General features: G+C 43.7%; 6 protein-coding genes across 6 annotated transcripts; 2 read left to right on the top strand and 4 right to left on the bottom strand.

The window, feature by feature from the left end:
• Positions 1–324: 324 nt before the first annotated feature.
• O0I10_007423 (uncharacterized protein) lies at positions 325–2,281 on the top strand (the record flags this gene model as incomplete). Its single annotated transcript, XM_058487439.1, has 9 exons — positions 325–428; positions 497–539; positions 601–624; positions 684–791; positions 855–958; positions 1,008–1,234; positions 1,299–1,827; positions 1,883–2,210; positions 2,273–2,281. 9 exons carry the CDS (start codon positions 325–327, stop codon positions 2,279–2,281), a joined length of 1,476 nt encoding a protein of 491 aa, XP_058341739.1.
• Positions 2,282–2,533: 252 nt separating this feature from the next.
• O0I10_007422 (uncharacterized protein) lies at positions 2,534–3,696 on the bottom strand (the record flags this gene model as incomplete). The annotated part of the gene is made up of 6 exons (XM_058487438.1): positions 2,534–2,566; positions 2,632–2,768; positions 2,867–2,990; positions 3,059–3,068; positions 3,201–3,378; positions 3,555–3,696. The coding sequence occupies 6 exons, from the start codon at positions 3,694–3,696 to the stop codon at positions 2,534–2,536; spliced, it is 624 nt and encodes a 207-aa protein (XP_058341738.1).
• A 462-nt stretch (positions 3,697–4,158) lies between these two features.
• O0I10_007421 (uncharacterized protein) lies at positions 4,159–10,561 on the bottom strand (the record flags this gene model as incomplete). Its single annotated transcript, XM_058487437.1, has 10 exons — positions 4,159–7,308; positions 7,375–7,662; positions 7,726–7,961; positions 8,019–8,268; positions 8,330–8,877; positions 8,937–9,033; positions 9,091–9,468; positions 9,528–9,640; positions 9,702–10,105; positions 10,188–10,561. 10 exons carry the CDS (start codon positions 10,559–10,561, stop codon positions 4,159–4,161), a joined length of 5,838 nt encoding a protein of 1,945 aa, XP_058341737.1.
• Positions 10,562–11,609: 1,048 nt separating this feature from the next.
• Positions 11,610–15,812, top strand: O0I10_007420 (uncharacterized protein; the record flags this gene model as incomplete). Its single annotated transcript, XM_058487436.1, has 14 exons — positions 11,610–11,678; positions 11,732–12,275; positions 12,344–12,555; positions 12,618–12,736; positions 12,798–12,822; positions 12,891–13,118; positions 13,171–13,350; positions 13,418–13,627; positions 13,693–13,788; positions 13,844–14,669; positions 14,746–14,819; positions 14,878–14,994; positions 15,055–15,314; positions 15,383–15,812. The coding sequence occupies 14 exons, from the start codon at positions 11,610–11,612 to the stop codon at positions 15,810–15,812; spliced, it is 3,390 nt and encodes a 1,129-aa protein (XP_058341736.1).
• An 82-nt stretch (positions 15,813–15,894) lies between these two features.
• Positions 15,895–18,764, bottom strand: O0I10_007419 (uncharacterized protein; the record flags this gene model as incomplete). Its single annotated transcript, XM_058487435.1, has 5 exons — positions 15,895–16,985; positions 17,049–17,188; positions 17,244–17,444; positions 17,504–18,093; positions 18,165–18,764. 5 exons carry the CDS (start codon positions 18,762–18,764, stop codon positions 15,895–15,897), a joined length of 2,622 nt encoding a protein of 873 aa, XP_058341735.1.
• Positions 18,765–18,916: 152 nt separating this feature from the next.
• Positions 18,917–20,661, bottom strand: O0I10_007418 (uncharacterized protein; the record flags this gene model as incomplete). Its single annotated transcript, XM_058487434.1, has 3 exons — positions 18,917–19,969; positions 20,042–20,153; positions 20,207–20,661. 3 exons carry the CDS (start codon positions 20,659–20,661, stop codon positions 18,917–18,919), a joined length of 1,620 nt encoding a protein of 539 aa, XP_058341734.1.
• Positions 20,662–21,562: the final 901 nt, after the last annotated feature.

Here is a 21,562-nt window from a genome sequence, read left to right as displayed (position 1 = left end):
ATGGGCTTAAGAGTGGGTGGGATGTCATTGCTAAACACTATGTACATACAATGAACTCATTTGAGAGGGGAAATAAAAAAGTAGTACAATCAAATCTTGGATTTAATAATGAGCTTCATAGTCGTGGCTAATTCATTTATGATTTCATTCTTCATCAAGTATGAGCAGTGGGATCATTGTTGTTGTTGCCATGGCTACGAGCTTAGTATCCAATCAACAAGTAATGCGGAGCGGAATTTCTGAAGCGTCGTCGGTCACAAGCTGCTTGCTGCATCGCATGGATGTCGGTCATTTCTCTTTCTTTCTATACAACTACTATACGCTATGGGTGCTGCTTTGAGTTGCATAGCGCTACCTGCTATTGGATCCGTTGGCACATGGATTGCTAGTTGTTTCTCGGCTGCAGCATGTTCTTTATTCTGTAAAAGGTATGTAAACGTCGTCTTGCTTCTCGACAACAACGCATACTCATTTCTTGGCATTCGTTCCATTACAGCTGCAACTGCAACAACTCCATTGCAACACGCATCGGTTATGCGGTATGTTACAACATTGGATAGTCAGCAACGCTATTCACTCACAATGCTATGCCTCGTGTAGATTATCTTTTTGCTCAACTCTATCGTGAGTATCCATTGCGCTTGCTTCTCTTGCCCAACAACGCCATTGACTCGTTACAATAGTTAGCCTGGCTTATGCTTTCCAACTGGGCCATCAAACAACTACAACGTATCACGCTTGATTATATGAAACTCGAATGCTCCGAGGGAACATGTTATGGGATCATTGCTGTAAGTAGTCATCGATATGCATACCTGTAAAGCTGTCAAATACTCATATATCGGGTATAATAGGTTCATCGAGTATGCTTTGCATTGGTTCTTTTCCATGCTTTATTAGGCTGTTTACTACTTGGTGTACGGGATAGTCGACAAAAACGTGCTGCAATTCAGAATGGGTAGGTGTCCTTTAGCATACACGTTTGCCAAGGGCTAATCATTCTATAGATGGTGGGGTCCAAAGGTTCTTTTGTGGATCGCACTCTTGGCCGTAGCATTTTTCATTCCCAATGGCTTCTTTATGGTTTGGGGCAACTACTTCGCATTGATCGGCGCAGCCATCTTCATCTTATTCGGCTTGGTGCTTCTTGTGGATTTCGCACACAGCTGGACTGAACGATGCTTGGAGAATTATGAAGAGAACAACTCAAGTAAATGGAAATACATCCTTGTCGGTAAGTGAGCGTGTGTGTATATACATCAAAGAGAAGGCTTTCATGCTCATCAAGGTATCCATAGGTGGAACGCTTCTCATGTTTGCGGGCGCTATCACCATGACTGGCATCATGTATGGATTCTTTGCCACGAATAGTTGTTCATTGAATCAATTCTTTGTCACTCTCAACTTGATTCTCTGCGTCCTTATTACATTGCTTTGCATCTCGCCCTCTGTACAAGAAGCCAATCCTCGCTCAGGTTTATCGCAAGCATCCATCGTTGTTGTCTACTGCACCTACGTCGTCATGTCAGCTGTTGTCAACGAACCCAATGATAAGCAATGCAATCCTTTACGTCGTTCTCAAGGTCCACAAACAGCATCCATTGTACTAGGCGCTATCTTTACCTTTTTGGCTGTTGCCTATTCTACAAGCCGTGCAGCAACACAAGATAGTGCACTTATCAACAACAAGAGTCGTCGTCAGCATTACGAGCCACTCGATACAGCAAGCGCTGTTCCATTGCAATCAAATCAAGTGGAAGCAGGAGCTCAACGCATGAGCACCCAAGGTGGACCACGTGATCATTTATTGGCAGCTGTTGAAAGCGGGTAAGTGGAAATGGGTGATGACAAGTTACTTTACAAAACTAATTTGCATATGCAGTGCATTGCCACGCTCAGCCCTTGATGAAGATGATGATGATGACTACGATGATGATGACAAGGACGATGAACGCTATGGCTCCGTATACAACTATTCGTTCTTCCATTTCGTATTTGCCATTGCTGCCATGTATATTGCGATGGTCTTGACCAATTGGAATACTATCTCTATGGAAAACATGCAAGCGCCTGATCAAGACGACAGCGACTTTGTTCGAATTGGCCAGAGCTACACAGCCGTTTGGGTCAAGATCGTCTCGGGATGGTTGTGTCACGTCTTTTATGGATGGTCCCTCGTCGCTCCTATTGTGATGCCTGATCGATTTACGGTATGTTATTATGGTGATGGGTACAAAATGCGGGTTTAGCTAACAAGAATCCATGCTTGTAGGATTATTAAGGAATCTCTCTCCCTCTCTAGCGAGCTATCACTCGTTTTGTAATATACTTTTGATGAATGAAATGTTTCATACTATCCCAAAGTACCATTGTTTACTATGATGTTGATTGCGCATGTTGTATAGAGAAAGCGGTGTACAAGTATACGTATGTTTTTTTGTTCTTATATTCAATAGGATTGGACAACCAAATATTGACTAAGTATATGCCAAGAATGGTTAACTATTTACTAGCGGTGGGAGGATAGTGTTGTTTACGAACGCTGACGAATCACAAGCTCCAAGAACTGCATAAAATGAGTTACCATTATGAAAGACCGAAAGGTTGTTGGGTAGGACGAACGACACTTACATCTTCATACTTGATTTGAATCCAACCATCACCATCCGTGTCGAAGCGTCGGAAAGAATCAGTGAGGGACTTGATCGAAACGCATGCTTGAACAAAGTTATCAAAGGTCACATCTCCTTTGCCTGTGGTCCCGTGACCTGCGTGTGAGTGTACAATTCGTATATGTGCAAAAGGTAAAACAGCGTCAGGGGTCCAAAACGGAACCGACCAAATGCTCCTTTTTCTTGTCACTCACCATATTTATCAAACTTGCTGATAAGAAGTTGAATAAAGCGGTCTGAGAGGTTGTAGCCAAAAGTTCTCAAGGCATTGCACATTTCATTTCGATCAATGCTTCCAGAACCATCCACGTCGAAAGCCTGGAAACAGCGCTTCCAATCCTCAATGTACTTCCACAAACCACCAAACTCGTTGAAATCAATTGTACCGGTTTGATCCTAATCCCCATCCAAATTCCCATAATGATGAATAAAAAAAGAGCGTCCATTGTCGATGTCAATCGTTTTTGTTACCCTTTGTGTATATATAAATTAGTTCCATCATCCTGGTGTCATTGTTATATGTCTTACTTGTCAAACATATTAACCATCATGCGAACGGTTTCGATATTGAAGGGGCTCCAATCGCCATTGATCAAAGCACGTTGCAACTCGTCAGCAGTCAACTGACCCGAACCATCGGTATCGACAGCCTTGAACCAACCATAGAGCTGCTGGTTAGCGTTTGGAGGAATAGCTGGGGATTGGCCTATTATTATTCAAGGGCAACAATGTAGTGGGTAAGTTTGTGTCGCATGCCATACACACTGGTCAATCTCGGTCAACTCATCCTTTGTTCCTCATTGCCAACCCGCTATTTTGAGCAGCAACAGGAATGCCGGTAAGCTAGCCGAGAGGTGGGAGTGGTGGGGTGATTGTGCATACCATAAGCGCCTTGCTGATAAGCGCCTTGTTGTTGTTGCTGTTGGTAACCCTGTTGGTAACCTTGTGGAGGAGGTGCTTGCTGGTAACCTGGAGCAGGCGAGCCGTAAGGATGTTGTTGCTGGGGCGATCCGTAACCTTGCATTGTGTGAAAGTGAAGAAAAGTAAGAAGAATCACTTGGGAAGCAAAAAATAGAGCCTGTACTAGGCGCAGCTAACATGTCCAATCACACGTTTTTGTGACACCTCTAGTTACGGAACACTGCATCATGACAACAAGTCTATTGCCATATGATCTGCTTAGCATCACCCCCCTTCATCATTGCACATTTCACTCACATACATATTATCCCCATTGTGCTTCAACATTTGGCATGGATCAAGTGCTGAGAGCCGTTCAATTGCAGATCAAGTATCATTCAACTATTCTCACCGGATCGGAGTAGCGCAAATCTAAAACTAAGTGCATCCCGCATCATGTAATTCATCTCTTTTCTCTCTTACCCCAAATCCCTTATTTATAAACGACAAGGAAATCATGACATAATACACGGTATACATGAAATGGATCTTATTAGATATGTGTTTTACATTTGTGATCGGGGTACTATGTTGCTCGTTCTTTTCCTTTATCTTGCTTCTTTGGTGTATCGAGTTCCTGCTCGGGACTATGGCAAAGGATGCATCGCCAATCGGTAGAATTTTTGAGCTTTGGTTCCAAACACCGTTTGTGATATACATGTCCACAATGGAAAACAACGACATCTTTTTCTTCTGGGGTTGCGGTTGTGGTGGTGGTGGTGGTTTCTTGATCTGGTTCCTTGCCCTCATCCTTCTTTTCTTTGTCCTCTTCTTCACTGCCTTGAGACTTGCTTTCCTTTTCGACCTGATCTTCATCATCATCTTCATCGTCTAAACCCCAAGCCAGTGGTTGATGCATCAAAGACAAATCTAGGATAGCTTGACCACATTCTTCGCATGCACCACGCCGTGGTTTCCAGCCTTTTCCTTTTCCTTTGACCATTTCATTCACGCCAGCAAATAAATCACGTTCAAACAATCGATTGGTCATCTCCAGCAGCTTTCCTTCATACTTGTACGTATCCAAGATGCTTTTGAAAATATCTCGAAAGTCAGCAAATGTGCTTGCGCAGCGTGCTTGTGAGTCGATCAATCGTGAAAGCAATCGTGGGAGCGTGCCTTGTTTTTGTGGTGATGTGGATTGGAGAAGGTGGGTCAGGATCGTTTGGACAAAGGATTTGAAGGAAAATACAATATGGTGATAGAGGCCTTGTGGTATCACTGAAGCACGTAAAGCGTTATGCATCTCGATGGATGATTCGACATAGGAATCCAAAAGTTGGAACCAAAGTGATTCGACCTGCTCATAAGCATCCTCTGGTATCGAACGGCTGCTATTTTCACATAACCGGATACCAACACGCAATACGCCACTTAGGCCCACCAAGCAACTGCTCAAGACGCTTTGCTCCTCAAAAGTCCACACTGTATCTTGATCATTGTGGTCACGCACCAAATTCAGCACCATTGTCATTTTCTCTTTGGCAACAGCAAGCATCTTGTCCAAGGCACCTTGGGTATCACCGCTCTTTTCCATAATCCAAACCACTGCATCGATAACACCATACTCCTCGCAGCTCTTTAGAATATGGTTGAGATTGACATTGTCAATGAGCTTGGTATTGAGATAATCGTATACACCGGATGGATCAAAGCGGCACATGAGCTCGATATAGCGTTCATGCAAATTGGGATCGACTGAGGGTATCTTTGGTGGTGCATATAGTTGTTTCATGCTGTCATCTTGATCGTCAAAAGGTTCCAGTAAACCACGAAGATACAAGAATACACGCTTGTTCACCGCATCGCGAGATTCATCATCGTTTTCAAACTCTTGTGCATCTTCTTCCAAACGTCGTATTGCCTCCTCATGTTTGCCGTTAAAAAACATTTCCACCACCTGGGCTGATTTTTCTCCATCGATTTCAACAAATTGCGATATCCGCACCATAAATACAGTCTTGACCTCGTCTCGCTTCTTTGAGCTCAACTCAGACCTTTCATCCAAGAGTCGAAACACACAATCAAAGACCTTGTCACGTCGTTCATCGTCTTTGAGGTTGGCTTCCACCAATTTGCCATATTTCCTTTCACGGCGATAAACATCTTCGAGCACTTGCCAAAATCCAGCATCCTCATAATAAAGAATCATTTGGTCGGGATCTTTTGGCTTGTATACGCTGAGTAAACTCTGCACAGCTGCTTGCCGCTCGTGTCGTGTGTCGGGATCATTTGCCTCGGCTAAGCGAATAAGGATATTGTGTAATGTTGTCAAAGGCAAAAAGATAAACGTGGTATACTTGTGCAAATTGGATGCGATAAAGATATACAGCTGAATCAGGCTGTCATGATCCTCATTTCGTGACATGGGTGGTGGTGGGGTGGGTCCCTGATTGCTGTTTGAAAGCACCGTTGACGTGGAGATGGATTGTTTGGGTCGAGGTGGTGGAAGCATCAATCCTGTTCCTGATAAACCGCTACCCAACACGTCCAAAAGCGTATTCACAATGATTTGTCGAGAAATAACCTTGCCTTGTAGATCATCATCCACCACTGTCGATGTAAGAATATCGTCACCACCATTGAGCCATGGATCCTCAAAGGCAACTTCAAGCGCTTCTAAGAACTTTTTGGTGTTGAAGCGCAAAAGCAAACGAAGATAAGGATAGGTGGGTTCTGATACTTGGTCATCATCGTCATCCACAGTCAACACCAGCTTGCCACCTACACGAGGCCACACAGCGCATCGACCCGAAAATACAAAAGAGTACACTGCACTCCTTGCTTCGTTTGCTTTGGATGAAGGCATAGGTAAACCATCAGGATAGGTACGACCACGTAAGACATGTCGGAAGTAATCAAACAGCTTTTCAGCATTCTTTCGTGGCTCATTTTCTGGTACTGGCTCCATTGTTCTCATGCTTCCCATACTATCCATTCGTGTGCGATCTCCGTGATAGTCAAATTGCGGTACGACGATACGTGTGCTCTCATCTTTGAGTACGTGCTTGACCACCTTGAGCATCTCCACCACAGGGCTCACATAATCATCCATACTTCGGTTCCAGACATAGATCATGGCCTCATATAATCCTTCCCGATGACAAACGCTTACAATTTGATCGATATCAAGACATTGGGGATCGACATGCCAGATAATTTGCTCAAGTTCCGCCAGCATATGCTTTGAGCAACAATGATCCACCAAATCCTTCATGACAGCTGGAGGAATATCATGCATCTTGTCTTGCAAAATCATCGGAGCAAGAACTTCCAAAAAGACACCGCGAACGTTGTTTTCAGCAAATTGGTCGTATGCAACGTCGAAAAGATAATCCAAAGAGTTCATTGATAAGCATGCCTTGATACAGCCATTCGCCAAATCATGAAACATAACGGTTCCATTCCCGACAAAGTCATCCACCATGCCATCATACGTTCGAGTCGATGAAAATGTATAATTGAGTGATGCATCCAAAAGTTCCTTCAATCGATCACCGACAAGCTTCTTCCTTGCTTGCTCATCCTCCGGAAGTCCGACCACTTTTTGTGTGTAGCTGCCATTGTAGAAACTGGTGGCCAATTCAATGCCTTCGAGGAAATCACCAGCACGCACAAGAGCAATAATGCGATCTGCCCATGATAATAGTGTTCCAATATAGAGCCGATTCAAACCCTGGAGGAGAGAGAGTGTGCATCATTAATCATCTGAAATGCAATCCATTGTAACGTCATTACTTACCAATAGGAAAAGCTTTCCTTTGTATGCACGCAATGAATGATAATAAGCCATTTCCACGGTCTTTAAGGTAGCTGGGAAGACATTCATTCCAAGGGGCTGTTGCTGTTGCTGTTGGATCTGCTGATATTGCACTTGCTCCATCGACTCGGTGACTAATTCTTCCAAGGGGGCGTTGAAGCGATCATGATAAACGAGCTCCTTGCTTCTGATGCTGGCTCTTTCGGTTTCCATCATGTTTCTAGGATCAAAGAGGATCATTTCTTCATTGGGCGTAATCAACGCAAGAATCTATAAAAGGCAATAGGGTAAGATACAAAGAAACCAGCATGAAAATAGCTCCTTTTTTCTTACCTGTCGATTGATCCATTGCATACCGACAATGACATCTCGGCATTTCCACTCGCCGTGTTTGATGAATTCCAATTTGTTGCCACGCTTTGATTTGTTGCCGATAGCATTGCGCGCGCCACGATTGGTACTAGCAGTCTTATCATTGCTTTCAACGCCAACACGGAGGATGAATAAATGATTGCCCCAAGTGAATGCAAGCATTGGATCGGAAGATGGAATAAGCTTTGCATGTTTATCTATTATAAGATTTGCATTAGCTAAATAAAAACATGGATCAGATGATTTATCCTTACCTTTAGGTGATGGTTTGTCAACTGCTGTATCCGATTTGGTGGCAGGTAACCATGCCAAACATCCTGCAAGACTCTCTACAGGTGGTTTGTTGCCAGCTTGTTCCTTTTGTGCCTCTGGGTTTTGGACATTGGCTGCTGCCGTTGCTGCTTCCAGTGGATCGGTGGATGATGTATTCATAAATGGGATGGGCTTGGGCTTCAAAAACTTGTATTGGGTTTGTGGTGTAGGCTTCAATCCGACAATGATCATCTATAATATCATGGTATTAGTGATGGGCTAGTCTATTGCACGTTCATTCAATGATATTCACCTTGTACGGAGTCAAAAGTGCCACTAATCCAAAGCTCTCAGCAGGATGTGCGATTTGTCCCAAGGGAAGAGGCTGCATAGAAAACACGGTGCTTGGTCGTCTTGGTTTTGGAGGTGCACCAGCGATTTGCTGTAACTCAGGAGCAGCAGCAGCCGGTTCGACGGTGGTGGAAAACGATAGGTTTTGGTAACGGCCCAAGATGCGAGTGGTATCAACGGCATTGACCATCACCACCTTGTAGAGCACATGATAGAATGCCATACCTTGGTCATCACCCGATACAATCTCTGATTTCTTCACTCCCACAAAGCCAACATGTAGAATCGCTGCACCCTTCACGTGACCTTCCTTTCGTGGCGTTTGTTGTTGCTGTACAGCGCCATTGGATGACTTGTTGAGCTTGGTTGGTGAAATAGGTTCAATGACACGAATGGGTTGTGCTGGTTTGGTGATATCCCACACTAGAATGTATCCTTGACTATGACCACATACAACGGTGGTGTGATCTGCTGATATTGATAAAGAAGTAACGGATCCAATCTCAACCGCTATACATGATATCAACAGAGTTAGATAATCGAGTATACGAGAAATAATATTTACTTACCACGAGCACTGTCACCGAGAATGCACTTGAGATTTTGTGAGTAATCGTAAACGAACACCAAGCTTCTAGTTGTGCCTATGGCGATTACACCACTGACCTAACATTTTCATCGTTACCAATGTGTCAACTCGTCTGGTGCATCATGGAAACTTACCGCCAAGACAGAAGCCAAACCATGGTGTCTTCTCATATCCTCAGAATACAATTGATCCGATATCTTTTTCAAAGCTGTCCATTTGAATGCTTCCCATGGCTCGACAGGATCATTTGAAGGCTGCGACACCGAAGGTGATCCATCAGATGCGGAACCCATTTCCGATGATGGCTGTGAATCAAAACTCGATGATTCAAGTCGTGAATGTAATAATGCACCATTGACTGATCTCGCTTGTTGCTCTGCATGGGTCTGAAGCGATGGATTGGATGTGATGCGGCGAGGTGTTTTGGGTGAAGCACTGAAAGGTGTTGGTGAAAATGCTGCCGAAGAACTAGGAGTACCAGGGGACGCTTTTGATATCTCTGAGGAAGAATCCTATTCGATAAAATGTAAGATAACTCATCCTATGAGGGATTTAGAACATACACACTTACAAAATGGTTCAGGCTTGATCCAGTATCAAAGGTCTCATAATCCTCCATATAGTATTCCCCCACACTTGAATCATCGGATTCGTTCAAGATGCTCTCCAGGCTAAGATAATGGGCTACAAGATGAATCTTAGTACCTTCTATAAACCACACTTGATCCAACAATCAATCACCTACCTCTCTTTACAAATTCCTCGTATAACCCAATCTCTTTACTAAGTTCATCCAGCAAATTGTTGACCTTGCGTCTCTTTTGTTCACCAATGGTATAAGTCGACTTGTTCATCTTCATCAAGGGTCCTCCATGCAAATGAATGTTGAGCTCATCCTGAATCCTGTACATGTCGTCAAGTCGTGATTGAATGATGGAGTCGGATACAGTAGGCAAATCCAGCTCTGGGATACGAAGGGCGTGGAACTTTTGTTCAAGTACAGTCAATGATTGGACACCATTAACGAGGCGAGTGTGATATGGTATTGTCTCGAGGATCTTGGAAAGCGGATCACGCTGGATATTGTTGTAGAGTGGTTTGGGAGGTTGTGAATGTCGCGGAAAAGATGCTTGAAGCGGGGTATTGGGGCTGCATTAAGGTGTCATAGTTAGTCAATGTCACATTCATAGGCCCCCAATTCCATCCACACTATATTAAACATTACACCTACGTCGAATAATCGCCTTTCATGCTAGCCGTTGATCCAAGGGAGTGTGATCGTCGATGGTTCAAGTATGTCTTCAAGTCTGCCAAGTACTTGTCACCCAATGCACGATCCTCTAAAGCTGCTCGTAACTCGTCTGGAAGGTCGGCTGTTGCTGCGTTCAAGTCGATATCATCAATATGCAAGAGATCTTCGTCGTCTTGTTCTGAATTCTCGTCGTCGAGTACCTCCTTTAGCAATTCGTCATAATTGTCGCGAAACATGGTGGTGTTTGTACTGTTGCTCCTCTCCATGGGAGTGAGATGCGAGTTGCCATTGGTTTTCAAGTCGTCGACAGTCAAACTGTTTCCGAATTGGCTGCTTTGCTGTCTTGCATCCATCGTTTTAATAAAAGGAAAGGGGGGATGGTTGAATAGAGTGGCAAAACGTCGTAGTCGGGTGTAGCGGTGATTCGATGAGTCAGTTGTAAAGACGTGCACTCAAGATTGAGAATGGCACACACGTAAAAGAACCGGGTGGTATCAGTGGCTGACAACGGGTAGTTTGTTGCTATAGAAAGAACAAGAAAGCGAATAAAAGAAAGAGAGCGAGAAAGAGAGAGAGAGGAATGCTTACTACCCGAAGCACATTGGAAGCCCTGTGCTGCAAAGCAATTGGGTGTCCGCTTTTGCTCCACATGGTGTTGCTTGATAGTTTCAGGTTCTATTACTTTGTGTATTGATGGATCTACAATACTCACGTGATTGGGCTTTGCCCTCAAAGTACATGATTTCCTAGTAGAAGGTGTTTCTTACATAAAGCAGCTTGCTAAAAAGCTGACCACCGCATTGCGTATCATAGCAACCATTACAGGTACTATTATAAGAATGATTACATCTCATGTACCTGATCCATCTCTCTCAGTAGAAGAAGAATTGACATAATGATGATTTGCGTACTTGGTTTGAAAGTTTTTCACTGTTGCGTGCATGTTATCTAATATTGATGAATAAAGAGTAGCTTAAAAGCATCCATCATTTTATGGCAGTAACTATCACTACTACGTAGCTATCCATATGCATCATACGCACGTTATGCCATTCACTCTTTAAGATTCAAGGTATGATTTGATTGAGATTGAAGTATATGATTTATCAGTAGAATGTGGGACAACGAGACATCTCATGCATCATTCCTTGTGAATCCCGGCCCCTCATCGAAGAAGGATGGCACGTTGACGTGTATCTTGGATATCATCAACCCCAATAAGAAGTTTATTACCATGATGAAGATAGAGCATATATGGTGTATGTGCATAGCTAATATCATGTTCATCGAATGAGATGGCAAAAGCGATTATGCGGGAAGGGAATGCATAATCGTTAGCCAATTTCTTTCATTTCGGAGGTTGTACTGCATACTGGTTCTCTTTCCCACCACCACTTGAGAATGTCGTTTGCTGGCTATCTATTTGGCAACGTCGACGAGGAAGGAAGGCTTGACAATGACCTCGATGAGGTAAATAAATAGGGTCATTGACCATATGGGACACTTACCTATGCCGTTGGTAGGAATTGCGGGAGTCTTTGCAACATGTCGACTCTGGTGTCATGTCCAAGATTTTCAACACGGATACGTTTGGCATTCCCCAAGAACATGAGGATAACGACGATGCAGCACACGCCACCTCTTATCAAGCACCAGCGACAGAGCATGCAAAAGACGCTATCGACTATTCCGATTTTAATGAGGCTGTACCGGATGATCAGCTCTTTTCGAACAAGTATTATCAACGTGGTATGGGCGTACTACAAACCAAGACCCTGCCTTCTTCTCGTTTACGCGTCATCAGTGATGATTATGATGAGGAGGGGGAGGATGAATCAGTCACTGATATCAAACCCGAACCTGTGTCCGAGCAACCATCATCATCATCCAATATCCATGCATTAAACGCACCACCGACAACATCCGCTCCTCCTCCTGCTCCTCCTACTCAGCCAGTGGATATCAAGGAATTGTTCCCGGCATTTGAACATGACAAAGTCCTCAAATTCTCAGAGCTCTTCATGACCAAATTACAACCCTCATCCAAGCTTCAACCCAATAAACGAGGTATTATTTTATATCCCATCACCATCATCATCTTCATCATCACATGCTAATTGAATACCTTGAATTAGTCATCTTCAACGATGGTTATGAATATGAAGTGGAACGTGATGATCAGACCTTGTTTTCACGCGTTGCCAAAAAGAACCGAGGCCGGCAATCAGATCAAGGCAAAGCGACCAAACGTCGGAAGATTGACCCTATCGAGCACCATTTTTTACAATTGGATAAGGATGACAGTGAATACTACTCTGAATCGACAAGCGAAGATGAAGAGGGTTATGTATGTGATCAGAAGAGGCGTCATGTCATTAATGGATCAAGGACTAAATGAGTTTTATGTAGACCCTACTGGATGTTGACATGCCAGCATCGGTCGAGAACAGCCAAATGTATCATTCAATCATGCTGGAGCCTTGGGAAGATCATATTCAATGGGATGAAAAGGAGGATCAGGAGAATAGGTACGTACTAAGTAAATCAATATGGATCATTAACATCATGTATACTCATTATTACCGATAGACCACAGATCATGGAAGAAGCCGAGGTATGCTTCCGCAACGTGCATGCTATAGCGCGATCTATGACATTAATGGATGGCTCCTTTTTTTGTAGCCTGTTGTGAAAAAGCACATTAATCAGCAATTGGATGATGGCGAATGGCTTGATGCCGTGATTTGGGATAAGGAAAAGCCGAATCCAGCTTATCTCAAGATTGATTTGGATCTCAACGACCCCAACATGCTATTCGATTGCGAACAAGTGGAAGCTGCCAAAACGAAGATTGTGGAGGCTAAGCAAGTCAAAAAAGGAAGAAAGCCTTTACCAAAGCCATTGCCCAAAGTATGTGAAAATGGCACCGAAATTAGTATGAAAGCTCATGTTTTATCTTTAGATACCCATTGTTCATAGCACAAATGAACCAAACAACAAGCTTCCCATCAACCGCTTCAATCTCTCCAACGACAAGTTCTATGACTCGCACTATACTGGACGTCTTGTTCGTGTACGACAAACATTGGGTCAATTGGTTGTTCAACATGCCACACCAGCATTGAAGCTTCATCCTCAATTGGTAAGTCCACAGCCCAACAACAATGATACCTCTTCCTTTGTACCTTACCATGTTCCTCCACCTTTAGTACAAGCCAAAGCTGTCAAAAGCCGAATTACGCTCTTTCCATCGCCCACACTTTCAGATGCCAATCAATACCGACATTCACTTTTCTCGGGTGACTAAGAGCAGCAAAAAGAAAAAAAAAGACAAAAAGCGTGGCTATGTCGATGCCTTCCGTACCACGAGGGATCTTTCACTCAAAGACACAGCACCTTACGTTTTATTCGAGTTTTCGGTAAGAATGCAGCAACAATTGTTGTAGTCATTGTATTTGACATATGCATTGATGTATGTATGTAGGAAGAGCATCCTCCCATCATCTCAAACGTTGGCATGGGGACGCTGATCATCAATTATTATCGCAAGAAGGAGACAAAGGATGACCATATTCCTACGGTAAGCAAGACAAGCTTCTTTTTTTGGACATGGAATTGATATGACCCATTATTAGAGCGATATTGGTGAACCCTTTGTTTTGGATATTGGAGACACATCGCCCTTTATGAATTTTGGTGACGTTGAGCCTGAGCAAACAATGACCGTTCTCTACAACAACCTGATGCGAGCACCTTTATTCCGACATGATGTCAAGACAACGGATTTTCTACTTGTCAAGAGCACGTTCATGGGCCATACCAAGTTTTACATTCGAGAGATACCAGTCATGTTTTTGGTGGGACAAACCTATCCGGTGCAGGAGGTGCCTGGTCCTCATTCACGCAGGGTGACAACCACAATCAAGAATCGATTACAAGTGGTAGCCTATCGCTTGATCAAAAAGAACCCTCTTCATCGGCTCAAGATGCACCGACTTGCTCAAAAGTTTCCTGAATACTCAGATATCCAAATCCGTCAACGTCTCAAAGAATTTCTCGAGTTTCATCGAAGGAGCAAAGACGGCGGTGGTGGTTATTGGAAACCAAAAGGCAACAACGGTGAACCTCCCTCTGAAGAAGATTTGCGCAAAATGGTCACCCCTGAAATGGTTTGCTTGTATGAAAGCATGCTTGTGGGCGAACGTCACTTGTCGGATTTGGGTTATGGCGACGTGGGCGATGATGATGAGATTGGTGAAGGTGACTCGAAGCTGGAGATTGAGCAACAACTAGCACCCTGGTTTGCTACCCGCAACTTCATCAATGCTACTCAGGGCAAAGCTATGCTTAAGCTTTATGGCGCAGGTGATCCAACAGGTCGTGGTGAAGGTTTCAGTTTCATTCGTGTATCAATGAAGGATATCTTCTTACGGGCGGGAGAATCAGCTGAAGAGAAATTAGGTTTGCATTGTGGTGGATCAACTACTGGTGGTGGTGGTGGTGGTGTCATTCACTCACCTTGCGATCTATCTTGTAGCTCAAATTGAAGCGCGTCCCAAAAGTGCTCATCGTTACAACGTGGCGGAACAACAACAAATCTATAAAGAAGAGGTAGTAACATAGACTCATTTATTGATGCTTATTGTATTTACATCATCAACATCTATAGATTGCACGAATCTGGAAAGCACAACTTGATGCGTTGTCATCCAAAGAAGAGCCAGAGCTATCAGATCATGAAGGTGAAGGCGATGATGATACTTCTCAAGCTGCCGATAGCCCCATGGTAATATTGAAATCTCGCATATGATTATCCTAGCAGTGATCTAAATCCTTTTCTTTACAGACGGCATCTCCTGCACCCTATGGTCGACGATACGAGCGTTCACAATCCGAAGCCATTGAGGATGATGAGCTATCAGTTACTGGAAGCTTAAGCTCAAGGTCCAATTATCAAATCGACAATGCAAACAAATACCTCGTGATCCGACGACTCATTCGGCAACCTAATGGAGAAAAGACTTGGCATGAAGAAGTTGTCCGTGACCAGGTAGTGATCAAATCCTATTTACGTCAACGTCAAATGATTGAAGAGGAGGCTACGAGGTATATAAAAGTTCACGTTCACACACACTCTCTCTCTATCAAACCAATGACTCATACTGTTCTAATAGTGCCGAAACGCTCGAGCCAACAGGTGACACAGAAAAGAATGCACGCATGAAAAAGCGAATCCAGGATCAACTTGCCAAATTGAAAAAGAATGCTGAACGACGACGTCAACGCCAACTTGCCAAGCAAGCCGCATTAGCTGAAAACCCCGTCCTTGGATTGATTCGTGGCAAGCGTGAAGGAGCTATGCGTCGTTGTGGCAATTGTGGACAACTTGGACATATGAAAACCAACAAGAATTGCCCCATGTTTTACATTGTCAATGGCAGAAATGGACAACCACCGCCTAACAACCAACAACAACCATCCACACCGACATCGTCAACAACAACAGCAGCAGGCCCTTCATCACAAGACTCACCTTCAAGTAATAACACAAACAACATGCCACCACCCCCACCACCACCTGCAATACCATCCACTTCTCCATAGTGTATCTCAAAAATCTTTATAATATAAAACGTACATTTGTAAATATGTAATAAGAGTATGTATATGCATAATATCTGTTAATCTATACAGCTGCGGTATCCTTCTTAGAGACATAGTTGTCTTCTTCTTCAACAAGTGCGTGGAGCATCATATCAGCTACCCGCTGTACGAAATGAGGAACGATGGTTGGGATGATCTTGAGGTCGGGTGGCGTCAATGGTGTGGTTTTACCGGATGCGATGATAGATGCTGGACTTTCAAGTTCTTCACTCGTTGTTGATGATGAGCCATCGTCCGTTAATCCATTCTCGGATAAGGTATCATTTTCTTCCTCTTCTTCAAGATCGATTTCACGCATTTCATGAACAAGGCCAAGCGTATCCACATTATCCGGTAGGAAACGTAACAATTGCTTGTATTCCTCAGCTTGGTGATCATCGCCGACCGATAGATCATCAATGCCATCATCGCCTGCTGCTGATGATTGTTGATGTGCAATGACTTTTTGGCGTGTGCGTCTCAAATGTTGTAGCTTTTGTAAACGACGATATTCACACAATGCATCAATCTCGTTTCGCAAATCAGGGTATTGTTCTTGAGTCACACCAGCGATGCGGACAATGTCGTTCATATCAAGTGGATGTTCAGGACGAATGCCACGCGTCAAGGAACCAAGGATGTGATCCACATAGCCCACAAGTTCATCAAACAGGTGCGAAGTATCTTGAGCATGGACACGATGAACAAATTGATAAAACTTTTGTTCATGGCGCTGCACCAACATGACAAACGGCTTTACGGTATTGGTATCAACACTGGTCGTATCAAGGTTATCCAATAAATCAATCAAGTCATCCATAAAGGCTGCGAGATGTTGCACTGATTCGCCAATATTAGCTGCCTTGTACACCTGTGCCAGTGGTTCATAAAAGATTGCAAACAACTCCTTGAGGATTTCACTGGTAACCCCTTGAAACGCAAGTGAAAAGAGTAATTCATGCTCACGTTTCCGAGCATAGAGAAACCAAAGATCGTACAGTTGCTTTAGTAGCTTCTTGGTCTTTTTGATCCCACCACCATCGCTGACAAGTGCAAGTTGTTCAGGTGAAAGCCGAGGTTCGATGTCTGGATTCTGTAATACGGATATCACTTCAAGAATAGGTGATCCCATCTCTATAATGTACCCAAAATAAGTAATCAAAAAGGCTTGGGGCCCCATGTTGAGTGATGTAATACCTTCTGGGTAAGTAGGTGATGGTGTTGATACAGCGTTGCGCACCTTGGCACATAGGACCTTTTCATCAATTTTTGCTTCTAGCATTTCAATCTCCTTTGTAAATGCATTGGCATCATCCACCATGTTGGCCATAAGTATCCTATAAAGAGTATAAGTACAAAGATAATCCATATGTACTATGTAATAGATCTTACCTTTGAAATAAACTTTTGCCACCCAAGGGTTGTGCCATGAATAAATCCAACATCATTTTGACCATAGCAATTGGATTGGAAAACTTGAGGATGGTGGCCACTGTGCGATAGGGCATGAAGCTGTGTGTTCTCCTTAACGTAGCGATATTCTCGGCCGCAGCATCATCCGTGACAAAATGGGTATGCAACGCAAAAGCAAAGCTACATTTTTGCGCCATGATCAGTAAAACGTCATACACAACAAGAGTGTGTGTAATTACCTTATACGACCCCATTCAAATGCCTTGCGTAATGCTTCAGGTAAATCGACAAGTTGTTCAGTGCTTTTGATGGTGCCCATAAGTTCTGTCAATCCACCAGGTTGCATGACTTTTTGCTTGAGCATATCCAATAAATCATTCAATGCGACCACTGTATCATCCACCTCCTTGCGAAAACGTTGACTTTGCTCAGCCCGTTGATCATCCATTTGCTTCCTCACTTCAGCATCGAGACGTTCATCTTCTGACAGCTCAACAGGATCACGCGTAAGAAATTGATGCAACGCTTTGCTCCGAGCAAGTTTGGGTCTGGATAAAAGTCGCCGTAAAAAGGAACTCAATAGCTGCCGATCTCGTTCACGATACATGGCATGATTTGGATTGGTGCTGGTGCTCGTTTTGGAAGGCAACATGGGAACAACGGTGCCAGGACATTCATTCTTTAGTTGATCAACAAGTTGCCGGAAATGACCATGGCGTCGTGCTACGTGGATTGGTGCGTCTTGGTTGTTGTCAAATGTGGATCGGATAAGAAATTCGGCCCGGGTCACTGTTCCGCGTAACAAGGTCCGTGTCTCCTTGACAGCTCGCTATTTCCATGATCCAATCATTAGGTGTGTGTGAGAGAGACAGAGAGAAACAATATTGATTTGATACTTACCACTGTGATGACATTGACATTATCCAATCCATTCTCTTTTTTCTTTTCTGTGCTGCTCGTCGTCGTCGTGGTATCGGATGGCTGATGGGTTGCTGCTGTTCCATGATCTTCTTTACCACCACCACCACTACCAGATGACGTTGTTGTAGTAGTAGTGGATGACGATGATTCGTTCACAAGATCACTTGGCGTGACCTTGATACTCTCTTCTTGTCCTTGAATGGTCTTCACACCCACATTCAATGCCAATAAAAGCGTTCGTTGCAACTTGCGTGTCATGGCTCGTCGTTGTGATGCATCCGTTTTACTGGGAACATAGGTGTTGAGCTGTATTTTGCCCACCTCGCTCAAAAACTCGTGTGCCTTTGACCAAAAGCTTCGTTGTCGACTGTTCTTCAATAGAGGGAATTCGGCAACAATGTGTTGAAACACATAGTGTAAGAATGGCAAATCGGATACTTGAAACTCGTCTAGCGGCTGTTCGGATTCCAGCAAGGAAAGTAGATCAGGGCGTCGTCGCAAATGCTCGAGTTCATTGCCAAGTTGAATTGCCAACAGCTCTCGTTTGAAATAGTGCAATTGCCTTGGAGATAGATCCATAAAGGAAAAAGAGAGGACAAAAGAAGAGGAGGTGGGTGGGTGGGGCAGGGGTCTAAGGTGAACCGGGAGCGATAGTAGTGATGTAAGAAGCCATGCAACAATCAACTCCTCCTTCCCTTTTATTAGCAAGTGGGTGACACAAGAAATCGTCATTATTTCTCTATAGGCAATGATGACATTTCTGTTTTTCTAGTAGGAAAACAACATAAAACGTATTGTAAAAGCCATGCCTTGATACTAGTAGGGGTCGTCTTGATGTCGTTATTATGCTTGTTGTTGTTGTTGGATAGTGTATCGGTTGTAATCGCTGTTGTACTCTTGTCGTCAGGTGTGGAGCTGGTTGAGGAGGATAATGTCTTTGCTTTTGTTTCAGGTGATGATCTTGTAGATAAAGAGGATGGGCTATAAAGCATAGCAACCAAGGCCGCTCCAATACTACCACCATCACGAGCCACTTGTAATTTTATACGTGAGCCAATATCCTTCCCAAACCAATCACTCAAGAATGAGTGCATTCTTTCTGGCATGCGTGGATAACGCTCAAAGGTGGTTCCATTAATGCCAATGACGATATCTTGTTCGGGTGTAAAGGATTGTTGTTCAATCATGGCGGCAATACCTGCAGCGGCTAGACCAGCTGCTCGCGTGGATACCATTTCACAAACGCTTTTAAATAGGAGGGCGTCTTGTTCATTGGGTGTAAAATGGAAGAGGTTGGCAAGGTATTCGATAAGGCGATCGGTGTTGCTGATGGCTTCAATCTCACTCATGTGCAACGTCAAAAATTGCCATGGCGTCTGCAAAAGGCTGGGAGCGACTCCTCCAAACAATCCGTGATGTGTCACAAGATCGACCACCACGAGACGTACAAGCTCTCCAAGGTAAGCACCCGACATCATCTTTTCATAAGGTTGGAATCCAGGCTGTGCATGGCTAGCATCCAATGCATGATCGAAACGCGTTCGTGGTAGATAGTCTCCATCACTGCCAAAGATATCAAGCTCTGTATTGACCAACATTTCAGTCGTTGTATCTCGCCACTCAGCTACATTCAACTTGATCATGCGTGACACCTTTTCTGGATACGCAGCATTAACACCTGTTCCATAGATGAAACCAACACGAGCTTGTGGATTGGAATATGCATGTGCCACCAAAGCGCCAATCGTATCGTTTACAAGTGCAGTAACAATGACATTCAACCCCTACATTACATAGAGAGAGACGTTGTCAATTTCAAGATTGCATGAATATGTATCACACACACACACACAAACCTTGCGTTGAAAGCCTTGATGAAACAAGGTGGCAAGATCATTTCCTTCAATGTCAGAGAGTACAAAGCCTTTACCCATCCTCAATATCTTGCCCTTGGAGATACCAGTCTGACTACCAATGAACAATGAGCATCGCGATGGCAATGGTAAAAAGTTGACATTTACTCGAGAGGAAAACTCCAAGAGACTCCCATAGCAACGGCTGGTTTATCCGCTTGTTGATGTTGTGATGATGGGATTTTTCCCAAGAGCTCGGCCACAGTATCTGCTATCCAGTCAAAAAAGGTATCGGTGGTGCTCGTTCGTAGCTGATCGGATATCGTCTTTCGCACCTCAGTAACCTTCACTTGGCCTTCACCCAAAAGGCATACAGCACACACACGTAGGGTGCTTCCACCTAAATCAAGTGCGAGATAGGTCCCTGTCTCCTTGCCAGTAGGCATTCGTGTTACATATGAAGGAATCATGGTTGCAAGTCCTGTTGCTGTAGGTGTGCTGAGCCCTTTTTCACACTCGGCCTTAAATCCATACACAATGGCTTTAAAGTTCTCGGGCGTCAAGTTGAAATCATGTCGAATCCAATCTATTCCATGGACAATCTTGTTATTGTTGTGGTTCATTGTTGTATGATGAAAAGAATGAATAGATATATAGACACCCAACAAAGAGGGAAAGGAAGAAAAGGGAACTGAAATAAAAAGGAATGGGAAAACCCAAGGAATGATCTTTATAAAGAAAAAGATTGTGTGTGTGTGTATGTATACACATGTCAGGTGGGTTTGACGAGATGTATGGTAGTGTGCCACAAGGGAACCTTCCCCTAGACCCTGAATGCTTAGTAGGGTGAACCCTGACGATGGATGTGTAGCCATCTACAAGTTTATCGTTGCTCATGCATCGGGGTGATGTGGGAATGATGGTGTCAGCAATTGAGATGTTATTCGTATGGCGGCATCTTTGAATGCTCCAAAGGACCCCGTTGAAAGATCTTGTATTATAACATCATCGTCTCACACACCGCCTATACACACACGCACACAGATTTAGATATTGCTCATTATCTTTCTTCTATCTCTGGGTAATCCCGAGGATTACTATCATGCGTACTTTTTTTTAAATTGCTTTGGTGTATGAGAAGCTCTCGATACAAATGATAGAGTGATCAATGCTCAATGTATTTGATACGTTATGTACTTTGCAATTTGCCGAATACACCAAAAACGAGGGAGAGGTTGGATTATATCAGCGTCTGAGAAAACGGGTGTGTGAAAATGGCAAAGAAAAAAGACACAAGTGTTACCTTGGTGTGTTGTGATTCAAGGGTCGCGTCCTCATCAAAGGGTAATGGCCATATTCGATTGCTGAAACGGCCCATAAGTGGTTCACACACCCTCTTGGATACATTTGGAAAGTGCTATATCCTGTACGAGGGGCCTGTGTCACGTCCTCGTCGTCCATTTTATGCGCAGCTGTGGTGACGATACAACTCATTGTACTATAATACGAGCCGGCATTATCCAC

The sequence above is a fragment of the Lichtheimia ornata genome (genome assembly GCF_029851405.1).
Source record: "Lichtheimia ornata isolate CBS 291.66 chromosome Unknown scaffold00036, whole genome shotgun sequence".
NCBI lineage: Eukaryota > Fungi > Mucoromycota > Mucoromycetes > Mucorales > Lichtheimiaceae > Lichtheimia > Lichtheimia ornata.
This window is presented reverse-complemented; position numbering and strand designations above follow the sequence as displayed.